Consider the following 12,504-nt stretch of genomic DNA (forward strand, 5'->3'; position numbering starts at 1 on the left):
CTCCCCCTGTTTGCCAGGCTTTCATGAACAGCATTTGGTTTTCATTCTCCTAGCCTGTATGAGACATTATGAATGTTTCATGGTTTCAACAGCTGATTTCCCGTAAGTCATGTATTATGTTCTGTCGTATTTGGGATGACAATATTCCCCCCCACCCCCACGCCACTGGAATGTTGGGAGGTTACATTGGGACTTTGAGCAGGAATGACAAGTTACTCCCTCACTCTTCTGTCTTTTTAAATTTTTTTTTAAGATTTTATTTATTTATTTGACAGAGAGAGATCACAAGTAGGCAGAGAGGCAGGCAGAGAGAGAGAGAGGGGGAAGCAGGCCCCCTGCTGAGCAGAGAGCCCGATGCGGGACTCGATCCCAGGACCCTGAGATCATGACCTGAGCCGAAGGCAGCGGCTCAACCCACTGAGCCACCCAGGCGCCCCTCCCTCACTCTTCCGGGAACTGTGTTTCTATATTATTTTAATTTATGGTTGCCTGGTTGAGGATGGCCTTAGAGATACCCATTTATGCCCCCTGCCCAGTAAGAAATTTCAGAGGCAACAAGCTGGTTGATGGGTGTGTCTAGATGAGAGGGGCTGGTTGATGGGGAGTATGAGCAGTGAGACCCTACGGAGCGCAGAAAAGCATCCGAGTTCCCTGTTTGTCTCTGAGATCAGGCAAAGTGTGAATGAGTCTTTAGACCCGAACCAGGCTGAGCCCGTATCCCTTCCTTATTCTGCACATCTGCCTTTAGGCAGAGGCATAATCATCACCTTGCTTTCTCGGTGCTTTCACTGTGGTGGGAGAGGGGCACGTTCTCACCAGCTCCGATGGGTGGCAGAGCTGTGGGCCTCCCACACAGGCTTTGCTACCTCCCCCTTAGGTGGAGGAAGCACCCCATGGGAATGTAATTTTAGGACAATTTATGTGAAGTTCCCTAATTCATCTTGACATTCATGAGGGGTTTCAAAAAGTTAAAAAAAAATTCATTTAGTGAAGTATAATTCTTCAATTCTTCCTGTGTCTGGGGCTGTGCTAGGTAGGTGCTGTGGCAGGGTCGGGGGGAGGGGGGACGATGTTTGGGTCCCTGAGCTCATAGTCAGGTCCAGAAGACAAGCCTAGTCTCCTGTTAGACTGCAAAGGGAATGTTAACAACTGCGGAGTTAGGAGGTGAACAGGGGATTCGGGGGGCGCTCCAAGCCCCTTGATGTTGGCCGATGGGATCTCCTACCAAAGACCGGCCATGGACCGGCTCCCAGGCACTCTCAGCGGACCCCAAGGTTCTGGTCTGTTGCTTGATCTAAGCTGAGAGATTCTGCTAGTCCCACCGTTACTTCTGTTTGCCAGATTTAAATTTGTTTTTCAGGTGAGAGGCACAGATAAGAAAAAAAAGAAAAAAAAAATAGCCAGTCACATGGTCTGTGTGGTACCCTGGGCAGCCCACGCTGGGGGTCCACAGACCTCGGCCCCCCGGGGTGGGTTGCTGGGAGGCCCCTCTTAGGGCTTGAGCCGTGAGGCAAATGAGTGGATCCTGCCTGCCAAACAACTCCCCTCTTGTTCCAGAAGCCCTGTCACCATCTGTGACCTCACGTGTCCTTTCACTGAGGCCCCTTGCCACTCTCCTTTCTTAGTTCGGCTGCCCCGCTCATGCCCTCCCCATGTCATGTTGGCCGCCGGGCCCTCCCTGCATGGAGAAACCATCCAAGGCTCCTGACTTGGAGCACACAGTGGAATTTCTCCAGAATTCCTTTTGTTGAGTGTTTAATTTTAGGCCCTTCGGTGTGAGAGAAGGTTCCTATCAGATACAAGGAAACAGAATTCATGATCACATTTGCCATAAAACATGTGTTGAAAACGCTGCCTTCGGCCTCACCCAGAGGCCCCTGTGTAAAGTCTTACTGGTATTTTTTATTGGAGAGGCCGGTGTGAGGTAAATATTGCCTTTCCTAGAGGAAGGGTGTCTTCCCACCCGTCAGAGATTGAGAAAACCGACAAGCAAGCATGCTTATCTTAAAAAAAAAAAAAAAGAAAGAAAAAAGAAAAGAAAAGAAAACTCTCTGATTTCAGGAAACTCAGAACCAAATTCTAAAGCAGAACAGGCAGGTTAGACCATCATCCCTGGAATCCCAGTCAAGTGAGTTGGCAGCCCAGAGCTAGATAATTTGACAAATTTCTTGGTGCTTCGGTTGCTCCTCTGGAGGTTTGCATGGTGACAGTCTGTGACTCTGGCTGCAGGGAGGGGACCCCCGCAGTGTGGGCACAGAGCCAAGTGCCTGGGCGGCTTGCATTTGGGTAACAATCCACGGGGATCTCTGTCACCAGAGCTGCCATGGTGACCTTCTCTGTCCATATAGTTGCATTCTCTTTTCTCTCATTATTTCTCTAATTTCAGTCTGTCTATTTTGGGGGTGAGTCACCTTCAGTCTCTTAGGCTCCGAGGAAGATCGTGAGGGAGCTTGACGTCTTTCTCACCCTCTGTCCTCGTGTCCCCATGCAGGGCTCCATGTGCGCCAGCTGGATCTGATTTCAGGGGAGATTGATGGGGAGTGGCTGTTTTATTGATTCTGCCTTTGACCTAGTTTGCACGAGCAGATTTGTAGCTCAGAGCTAGGAAACTCACCTGTCACCCCTCAAAGAATCATGCAAGTGATGCATTTCCCACAGAGCTCGGATATCTAGAGCTGTCCCTGTCCCACCCCAGAGGAGGTCACCTTGGGGGGGGGGGCGGGGGCTCCACCCAGAGGCCCCAGATGCCCTTCGCCGTGGACACACTGATCCGCGCGCATCAGTCCCTCATGAGGGGTGATAAGCCTGGCTCCCGGAGGCCGGGATTGGGACTTAAACTGCAGGCAAGGGGAGCACACAACTACCTTCTGCGGAGACCGTGTTCCTTGGAGCTCATACGTGTCTGGTGCATTTTCATCCAGAAAGCCTTCAGATGAAATAGCTGCTCACTAGAAGTGATTCTCCAGAGGGTGTCTTTGGACAGCCCAGGGCCTGTTTGAGTCTATAGAAAGAAGGTGTGAAAATGAACGTTGTAACCAAAAGGGATTCCCCTGGGGGACTCTTACCTTAAAAACCCAAATCCTCTGCAGCAAATTATGGGGTGGTTTGGAGGCCTTTTTCACTGTTTCTGAAGGTGTCTCTGCGGGCAGTTGTGTTCCTGGGATGTGAGCCTGGGCCCACCGGGAGACTTAGGGGACCTGTCTGGATCACATGGCTAACAGGGACACCCTGCTGCAGACTCCACAGGTGCTTCTTGTGTTCTTGTCTCCATGAAAGACAACAGACATCAAGCCACGGTTTACTGAGCACATACTGTGACCACACCCTGCTGAGGGCTTGGATCCCTGCAGCAGCCTGGTGTGGGGGAGCCACGATTCTCTCGGTTTCACTGCTGAGGTCTTTGAGACAAGCAGAGGCCAAGAGAGTTATCCCAGGTCAGACAAAACAGTCGGGGAGGATTTGAATCCAGCTGTTTTGTCTTGAAATCCGTGTCCTTAACCAATAGGTCACTGCCGCCACCATCGAAACCCTCATCATGGCCAATGTGCCATTCATTTATAGAAGAATCGTAACATTCCAGGGAGTGTAGTAAGCATTCAGTGAGCAGCTCACTTAATCGCTGCAAACCTGGGTGGCGGGTGTGTGATGGTTCTGGTTTTGAAGGCAGTCACAGAAGGCTTGCAGAGCCTACCCTGGCCCCTGGTGCAACAGAGCACGCCCTCGGCTCTGCCCCACACTGCAGCCCTGTTCTGAATCTTGTCATCAGTGCTGTGGCCCTCAGGCTGCAGACCTCCCTCCCCTCGCTTCCCTCACTGTCCTGCCAGTGCACACCCCTCTACCGGCACGCACGGGAAGGGGTTTCTCCCCACGGTGTTTATAAGGGTATCAGGGGATTGGGCACAGATCACAGAATCTGTGTGTCTCAAGGTGAGAGGGAGGGGCAGGTGTCCTTCCTCTGACCACAGGTAAATTCTTTGCAATGTAGCATGATGGCAGCAAGGATTTTTTTTTTTTTTAAGATTTCATTTATTTATTTGACAGAGAGAGAGAGAAAGAGAGAGAGATCACAAGTAGGCAGAGAGGCAGGCAGAGAGAGAGGGGGAAGCAGGCTCCCTGCTGAGCAGAGAGCCCGATAAGGGGCTCGATCCCAGGACCCTGGGATCATGACCTGAGCCGAAGGCAGAGGCTTAACCCACTGAGCCACCCAAGCACCCCTGGCACCAAGGGTTTTTGATAGGATTGCCTTTACCCTGTCCTCAGGAGAGCTGGGGAAAAGCTGCAGTCAGGGCGGCTAGGTGAACATCTGGTTCTAGACTCTTCCTGGTCCCCTGTGCCCCTGGACCTTGAGTGCTGTGTGTGGGGAAAGCTTATGTTACTAGCTTGAATGACAGCAAGTTTAAGTCTGAATCTTTCCTTTAACTCTGTAAGCATGTTGGACACTCAGGACCTAATTCCTAGCATTGGCACAGTCTTGGACTTCGTGGCCTGAAGCGCCCTCTGTCCTTGGTCTCGAAGGGCCCAGTGCCCTTGGGCAGCTGCCCCCGTGTCCTCTGTTTGTTTTCTCTCTAACTTGCCTCTGCAGCTGGCACAGGCTTGTTTTTCCTCTCTCTTTGCACGAAGGTGACCTGAGGTCTTCCCTAGAAATGACATGGGTAGAATCACAGAATAATGCTTTTGGCTCTTGAACTCTCACACCAAATATTATGTGATCCGTGTGTTATTTCTCTGGTAAATGTCTAAAGACTCTTTATTTTTAAACTAAAGAAATATGTGTCATACAGAACTTGATAATTCACAACTGCGATTTGAGGATTTCTTTTTTAGTTTGCCAAGAGCAAAACTCGTAACTAAAATGATAGTTTGTGTGTTGCTGAGCATTTTTAGTAGTCCCCAAATTCTTAGACTCAGTATGAATATTCTAAAAACATTACATTTAGAATGCCCTTAGTTTTTTGTGTTTTTCTCTTCTCCTCTTATTCTAAAGAAGACTTGGGGTAGCTCACATAAATACATAGAATTCTTTTTTTTTTTAAAAGATTTTTCAAATTTATTTAAGAAAGAGAGAGAGAGAGGAAAAACAAACAAGATGAAAAGCAGAGGGAGAAGCAGGCTCCCCACTGAGCAGGGAGCCCAGTGTGGGACTCAGTCCCAGGACCTTGGAATCATGACCTGAGCCGAAGGCATACGCTTAACCCACTGAGCCATCGAGGCATCCCACCGAATCTAGGACTTTTGACACTCATTTTGTGGAAGGCCTGACCTGCCCTGAAGTGAGGCTAACAAGCATCTCTTTTGACCCCTCATTTATTCATTTCACTGCAGAAATAGTAGAGCCTTTCGATAATAGCTTGGTGCCCTAGACCTCATTTGAAAGTTCATTATGTGGCATGCCCACTGGATTGCCTTGCAAAATCTGAAAAGTTCTGAATTCCTGAAACCCATCGGGCCGCCGTTATTTGAATCAAGGCTTCCGGCCTCATCCCTTGAGTTCACAGGACAGGGCGCTAAGGTGTGCATCACTGGCCTGCCCAGCGTGGGTCTGGCCTGACAGCCCCAAGTAGCAACGCTCAGCGAGGGGACCACAGGCAGCCTGACAGCGGGCCCTGGGCAGCTGGGAGGGATAATACCCGGTAGCTGCTGGAGGGCCGGGAACAAGTCAGAGACCCTCTGAGCAGGAGGAGCACAGTCAGTGAGGGTTGCTCAGAAGAACTGTGCCCCGTCTTCCTGGGTAGGTCCTACAGCAGCAGAAGCAGGAGCATCGATTTCGTGATGCTCAACCCAGAGCCCTTTCCTACCGAGCTTTCTCCGGCCCTCCTCCTGTTAGGTTTGCCGTTCAGAGGGCAGCGAGGAGCCTGTCAGCACACGCGGGCAGAGCAGGTGGGGAGAGTCAGAGCGGAGCTGGGTGGTGGGCTTTGGGTTCAAGGACCAAAGTCACCACTGCTTAGTGCTTGACTTCAGCTTTGTGATGTGGAAAACAGGGACTCCACTCATGCATTCACTGACTCCCTCACTATCCGTCCGTCCATCCGTCCGTCCATCCATCCATCTGTTCGTGGGTGCATTTGTCTAGTGAATATTTATGGCTTATGGCACACTAAGTGCTAGGCCAGGGCCTGGGGGCCATGAAGGGAACACATAGGATAGTTATAGTGAAAATCCTTTAAAAACCACAGAACAGGGCGCCTGGGTGGCTCAGTGGGTTAAGCCGCTGCCTTCGGCTCAGGTCATGATCTCAGGGTCCTGGGATCGAGGCCCGCATCGGGCTCTCTGCTCAGCAGGGAGCCTGCTTCCCTCTCTCTCTCTGCCTGCCTCTCCATCTACTTGTGATTTCTCTCTGTCAAATAAATAAATAAAATCTTTAAAAAAAAATAAAAATAAAAACCACAGAACAAAAAAAATGACAAAACAAAACAAAACCCAGAGCTCCTGACCATTGTGTTTTTCCTGTTACTTAGTATTCTGGGCACGTGTCAGCCCATAGCATTTCATCCTGTAGGACACCCTGCTTATTAGCTCCCTGTGGTCCAGGTCTCAGTAGTCCTATTTCGTACTTAAAGAGTGAAGCATGGTGCATTTTTTTTTAAGGTTTTATTCATTTATGAGAGGAAGCAAGTGAGGGAATGTGAGCAGGGGGAGGGGCAGAGGCAGAAGGAGAAGCAGGCCTCCCTTCCGAGCAGGGAGCCCAACGTGGGGCTCCGTCCCAGGAGCTGGAGCTGTAGCACTCTGTGGCTGGGAGAACGTGGCTGTGCTCATGATGACAGAGCCCTTACCTGGTAACCTTTCACCTCGGTCTGTTGAAATGGGAGCGAGATGGTTTGTTAGAAAACCCAAGTGGGACAGGTTGGCCCGATCCAGGCAGGTAAGCATCCTAAGCCCAGAATGTAGAGATCACCCATGTGCCTGCCTCCTTGGGCTCTGAGATGAGCGGATTGCTGAATGCGGGTTTAGTTGTATAAAGGGACCTTCTTTAGAGAGACAGGAGGCCTCTTCCGTTCTGCTCACATGTAAGGCAGGGCCGTCGGAGACCTTGCCTTTTGTCTTAGCCTGGACTCTTCCCTCATTCCACCGCAGAGGCCCAGAAGACTTGTTGGGAGGTGGACCTGGCTCTGGGCAAGGAGAGACCCAACCAGCACACTCCTGCCTTTCCTCTTGCTTCCCTTTAGCTCATCAGATGACGTACCTCGCTCCCCCGTGCCTTCTGGATTGTTGTGGAGAATGGGAAAAGGACATCTGTGTTTTTCTCAAGCTCAACATCATTATTTTAAACAAATAAAGTAATTTTGGTTCATCGTATACACTTGGAAAATACAGAGAAAAGAAGGAAAGTGAAGATCACTTATCCCCTACCATTCATGTTTTATCTGTGTCCTACCTATGTTGGTTGGTTGTCTTGCTACTTACTCATTTTTTGGGAGGGGGGTGCGTGTGGCGGGAGCAAAGGTACTTGTAGGCTAAATCTTTCCAAAATTGCGATTTAACTGTATCATCACAAACGTGCCTTTCCCGGCTGCAGACCATTCACCGTGGCTTTCTCTCTGTGTTTGGACACTTCCAGTGCTCGTCGGTTTTCACAGGTGTACGTTCTATGGCACAGAGTATTCTTGTTTGTTCATGATGACCCATACCTCAGCCTGCTTCACAGTGTGCTTTCTGGGCTCTGGAAGAATCAGGTCACTCTCTGAAGCCAGTTTGTGCGTGTGAAGGCTGGGGTCACTGCGTTGTAGCAGAGATGACGTCAGTCATTTCTGTAGGGTCTAGGCTCAAAATGGAAATAATTGTTACCACATTTAAGAAGTGCCTTTCTGTTTACATACATTGGGTTCCTGAAAATGCGTGCTATTCGAATCCGCCTTTAGCACTGGTCAGAGGGGTTTTCGCCAACAAAGCCGGGGTCACCCTTGCCTAGCAGCTTGTAGTTGCCCACTCTGATTTGGGCTCTAATCAAGAACAGTGAGTGCGTATCCCTGTCCGATCTGATAGGGAATGAGTTTATCTAGAGAGTCAGCAATGACCGTTCCCTGGGCTCAGGAAAGGACCCGTCTTGGCCGGGATGTGCATGTCATGAGATTTTCTTTCCTGATGATGTTTTGTTTTTCTTTGATATAATGCTTTGTGATTATTAATGTTTATGGCTTCTTATTTGTGACTGTCAGAACAGTGGCCAGAGTGCCCCCTCCCTGGGTTGCAGCTGTCAGAAGTGGGTTTAGCCCTTTCAGAAAGCTCTCTGGTTCTCTGCCATTAACCTGAGGTGCCTTCTCATTACTTCCTCACCGGGTCTGGGCTTCCCTCCCCTCTGCCGACTTCTCGATGCTGTCCGCTCTCCTCTCATGGGACAGGTTCCCTCTTCCCTGATACTCAGTCCCGTGGGCCTCCTTGGCTGCGATGTAGACAGGTGTGAGCCCCCTTCTGCCCCTCAGCTCCCCCTTTGGGGACGTGAGCTCAGGTGTGTCCCCCACCCCCACCCCCGCCGCACTGCCCTGTGATGGTAGAGGTCCAGCTCCTAGCCACTGGAGACCGACCGTTCTCTGTGGGAGGCTCAGCAGAAGGCCGCTTCACTGTCCAGTTTTGAAAATCAAAATGCCAAGGACTGCATGGATGTCTCTGTCCTTTTCTAGAAAAGAAGAAGCCAAGGAGGGACAGGCCATCCTGGGACTGGCGGGAGCGGAGGAACGCCATCCAGCTGACCAGCGAGCACACGGTGGAGACCCTGGTGGTGGCCGACGCCGACATGGTGCAGTACCACGGGGCAGAGGCCGCCCAGAGGTTCATTCTCACCGTCATGAACATGGTGAGTCTCCCATTGCTGTCCGGGATGAGGGCTGTGTCCTTGACTTTTCCCCAGGCTGGGGGATGGAGACACAGCACCGTCCCCTTGGGGAGGGCCTGCCCTCCGACGTACCTTCAGGGCTAGGGTCTGTGCCATGGTTGACCCCCGCCTGCCGTTCTTACCAGTGGTTTGCCAAGACCTCTCCTCAGTGCTGGACCCCTCCCAGGGGGGAGTCGCAATTGAAAGAGTCACTCCCTCTTCTAAGGAGTCAGTTGTCTAGTAGAAGGAATCAGGATCACACTTGAGTGTGATCAGCTCTTGCCGTGGGCTGTGAGTTCTGGAGGAAAGTTGGAACAGGGCGAGGTTGTCTGGTTGTGGGTACAGGGAAGGAGCCATGAAGCCCGCGTCTACCTCTGATTTGATGAATGGGAATAGCAGGAAACCGTCACATTGATGGTGTGGGAAGGCAGGCGGTGTGACCCGGCTGCAGGAGGGAGTGGGGGAGTCTGAGGGGTGCGGGTGGACACTGGACAGGGGCAGGTGGGGAGGGCGTCCTGAGGAGTGGGGCTGCTGGAAGGGGTGAGGGAGGCAGGAACCACCCCCGCAGCTGTGCTCAGCGGGGGCTGGAATGGGAAAAGGCAAGAAGGGGCATTGGAAATGGAGAACATGGGGTGGGGAGAGGGGCTGAGCTTAGGGGCAGCCGTGAGGGTGGAGGAGGCCGCCACGTGGGGAGGAAGAAGCGTTGGCCCTGGTCTCTGAGAAGTACGTGTTCTTCCTCTGCACAACCCCGAGTCCTCCTGGTGGCTGGTGAATGGCGTGTTGCTGGGCTGCCCAGAGGACACCCGGGAGGGGAGCTGCTGGGGTTGGCTCCACACCAGCCTCTTTCATCTGTAGCTCATTTCATTTCTTTTTTTTTTTTAATTGTCCAGAGCTCCAGTGCCAGGAGGAACCACTCATTACGGCAGCTCAAGTAGTGATGAGGCAGAATTCCACTTTGATATTTGTTTCCATAATTCTGTGGTCAGGACGGGGGCAGCTATAGTACCACCAGTGGGCGGAGGGGGGTCCGTGGCGATGGTGCCCTCAAGCTGCCTGTGGCTGTAACACAGCCTTGGCTTTCTCTCAGCGCTCTCCACGCCCTTTCCGCTGCTTGGACAAAGAGGTTGGAGGCTCCAGATCCTGTTGCCGAGGTTAAGTCTGGGGCCAACCCCATTAAATGGGGATTTAGATGTTCCCTGATGAGGCCTACCCAGTGAGAGCGGGGCCACTGTGGCGAAGGGCCTCCAGCGTGTGTGCGCTAATACGGACCCCTCCGGTCACCTCCGGTCACCTCTGGGTTTCTTGGCCAGTCCAATGAGGCCGGAAAGCAAACAGGAGCTGAATCTGCTGACCGCACTTACACAGACTCTCAGCACCGGGAGCTGGTTTCTGTTGCTCTCGTGGTGGGGACGCCATTCAGCAAGTTTAAAGACAAGCTGTGTGCGGACGTGGTACCTTCTTTCGAACAAGGCCACCTTCCACCATTCCCATCCTCCAGGCCCTCAAACCCAAGTTTTGAAAATCCCGAGAATTCTGTTCTTCCTGTGGCTGTTGTAGCCAAGGGATTTCTGTTAGGAAGTGAGATCTTCTTTAAGCCAGGAGGATGGGAAGGGATTGCGGCCGGGCTCAGGAGCCCTGTCATTAGGTGTCCAGGTGCAGTGAGCAGGGAGGTGAAGCCAGCCAGCCTGGCTCTCTCCCATCAGGGGATTGACTGTGGGCCCGCACGACTGAACTGGCTCTGTTTCTCTAGCCTCGGTGGATTTAGAAAGAAATCTGCGGGCGCAGTTGCTACCTTCCTTGCAACATATTCTCTGCAAGCTGCGAAAGGAGTGTCATTGGGGGCCGACATCCAGGCTCCTACACCCTCCTGACTTTCTCACGTGGGCCTCTCTGGGTAGAGACCTGCCCACCTACGCTTGCTGCTCGGACCCTTGAGGCCAAATCTAGACAGACTCCTATCCCCAAGGCAAGCCTGGGCACTCGTAGGGCTTTGGTAACACTTTCAAAGCTGGACAAATTGGGTATCACGTGTTTGCTTACAATTTTCATAGCCTCTCCTATGTGTGTGTGTGTATGTGTGTCTGTGTGTGAATTAGATCAGCACCAACCAGCGGCACGTGTCTGAGAGGAAGGAAAGGAGTGGACGTCTGCGAGGAGTAGCTGGGTTATTTCTCCTTCTTCCCTCCTCAGACCTGGTGGATCTCATTATACTCGCATCTTACAGAGAAGGAAATGGAAGGTGGCCGGGAGTGCCGTCATCAGGGTATGCAGCTAGTGAGCGAGTACAGGGCAGGGCAGGCACTCAGAGCCAGGGCTGAGGGACTCCTGTCTCACCTGTTCAAGTCATGGGCAGGTCTGGGGCCCGTTGTTTGTCTCCGTCTCCGCCCTGGACTGCCCATCATTATTTCAGACCCTGGTGACTGCTGGAGCTGCTTTCCCGGGCTCTTCACAGTCACGTTCTCCCCTCTTGATTCCTTGCCACAGAATGGCCAGCAAGAGCTTCATCCGACAGAATTAGGACTTGGTTACTAAGCAGCCCTAAGCCCTTCTGTGGCTTCCCATGCACTTAACGGGGAATTTTTGCATGGGTCTGTTTTGCACGGCCCTCCCTGTTTTGCACGGCCCTGTCTGGCTGTGGAACTGGGCCCACCTGCTTCTCCTGGACTCGAGTCCCCCCTCCATGTCAGCACTGAACTCCTGCCACGCGGGCCTCTTTCTCGGGTCTTCAGGCTCTTCTGTGACTCGTGGTCTTTCTTTGTCAGGAATGCTCTTCTCCCTGCTCCTTATCAAGCTTCTCTGTCTTGGAGGGCTGTGGGTCAGGGTCCCGTCAGAGGCGCTCTCCTTGCTGACCCCTCTGAGAAGGCCAGCCTGTTTTTTTAGCAGTCTGCTTTTGCACTTGGTCCTTATCTCAAGTTATAATGCCGTATTTATTTGCTTTTTAAGAGCCGTCTTGCTGTGGAGATTTTTTTTATGCTACTGAATTTAAGCTGCTATAAATTCAAATTAGAGGATTATAATTTTAGAATATTAAGCGTAGTCCCCATAGTAACCACAAAGAAAACAGCTACAGAATATACACAAAAGGAAATGAGAAAGGAGGGGCACCTGGGTGCCTTAGTCGGCTAAGTGTCCAGTTCTTGATTTTGGCTCAGGTCATGATCTCCAGAGTTGTGAGACTGAGTCCTGCATTGGGCTCTGAGGTGGGCATTGAGGAGCCTGCCAGACATTCTCTTTCTCCCTGTCTTTCTGCACCTCCCTCCAGTCTCTCTCTCTCTAAAAAAAAAATAGTAAAAGAAAAAAAAAGGAGAAAGGAATTAAGTTTCAGTATAAAAAACTCAACTGAACACAAAAAAATCAGTATGTAGCAAATGAGGAACAAAAGATGGCTATAAAGCTTATTGAAAACAAGTAAAATACAGAAGTAAGTCCCTCCTAATCAGCAATTTTCTTAAATGTGAATGGATTGAATTCTCCAATCAAAAGATCAGTAGGATGGGGGCACTTGGGTGGCTCAGTCAGTTAAGCATCTTCCTTCATCTCAGGTCATGATCTGAGAGTCCTGGGATCGGCCCCATGTCAGGCTACCTGCTGAGCAGGGAGCCTGCTTCTCCCTTTCCCTTTGCCTACTGCTCCCCCGCTTATTCTTTCCCTACCCCACCCCCCATCAAATAAATAAGTAAATTTTTAAAAAATCAGGA

The 12,504-nt window shown here is 51.3% G+C and overlaps 1 protein-coding gene across 1 annotated transcript in view; it reads left to right on the forward strand.

The window, feature by feature from the left end:
• The first annotated feature begins 8,681 nt into the window (after nt 1–8,681).
• The window catches only part of ADAMTS17 (ADAM metallopeptidase with thrombospondin type 1 motif 17), a 271,748-nt gene continuing 267,925 nt past the window's right edge, over nt 8,682–12,504 (forward strand). The window contains exon 1 of the mRNA XM_044230904.1: nt 8,682–8,788. Within this exon, the coding sequence (XP_044086839.1) occupies nt 8,729–8,788 (60 nt within the window). The 5' untranslated portion in view covers nt 8,682–8,728. The remainder of the gene's footprint in view (nt 8,789–12,504) is intronic.

The sequence above is a fragment of the Neovison vison genome, chromosome 13 (genome assembly GCF_020171115.1).
Source record: "Neovison vison isolate M4711 chromosome 13, ASM_NN_V1, whole genome shotgun sequence".
NCBI lineage: Eukaryota > Metazoa > Chordata > Mammalia > Carnivora > Mustelidae > Neogale > Neogale vison.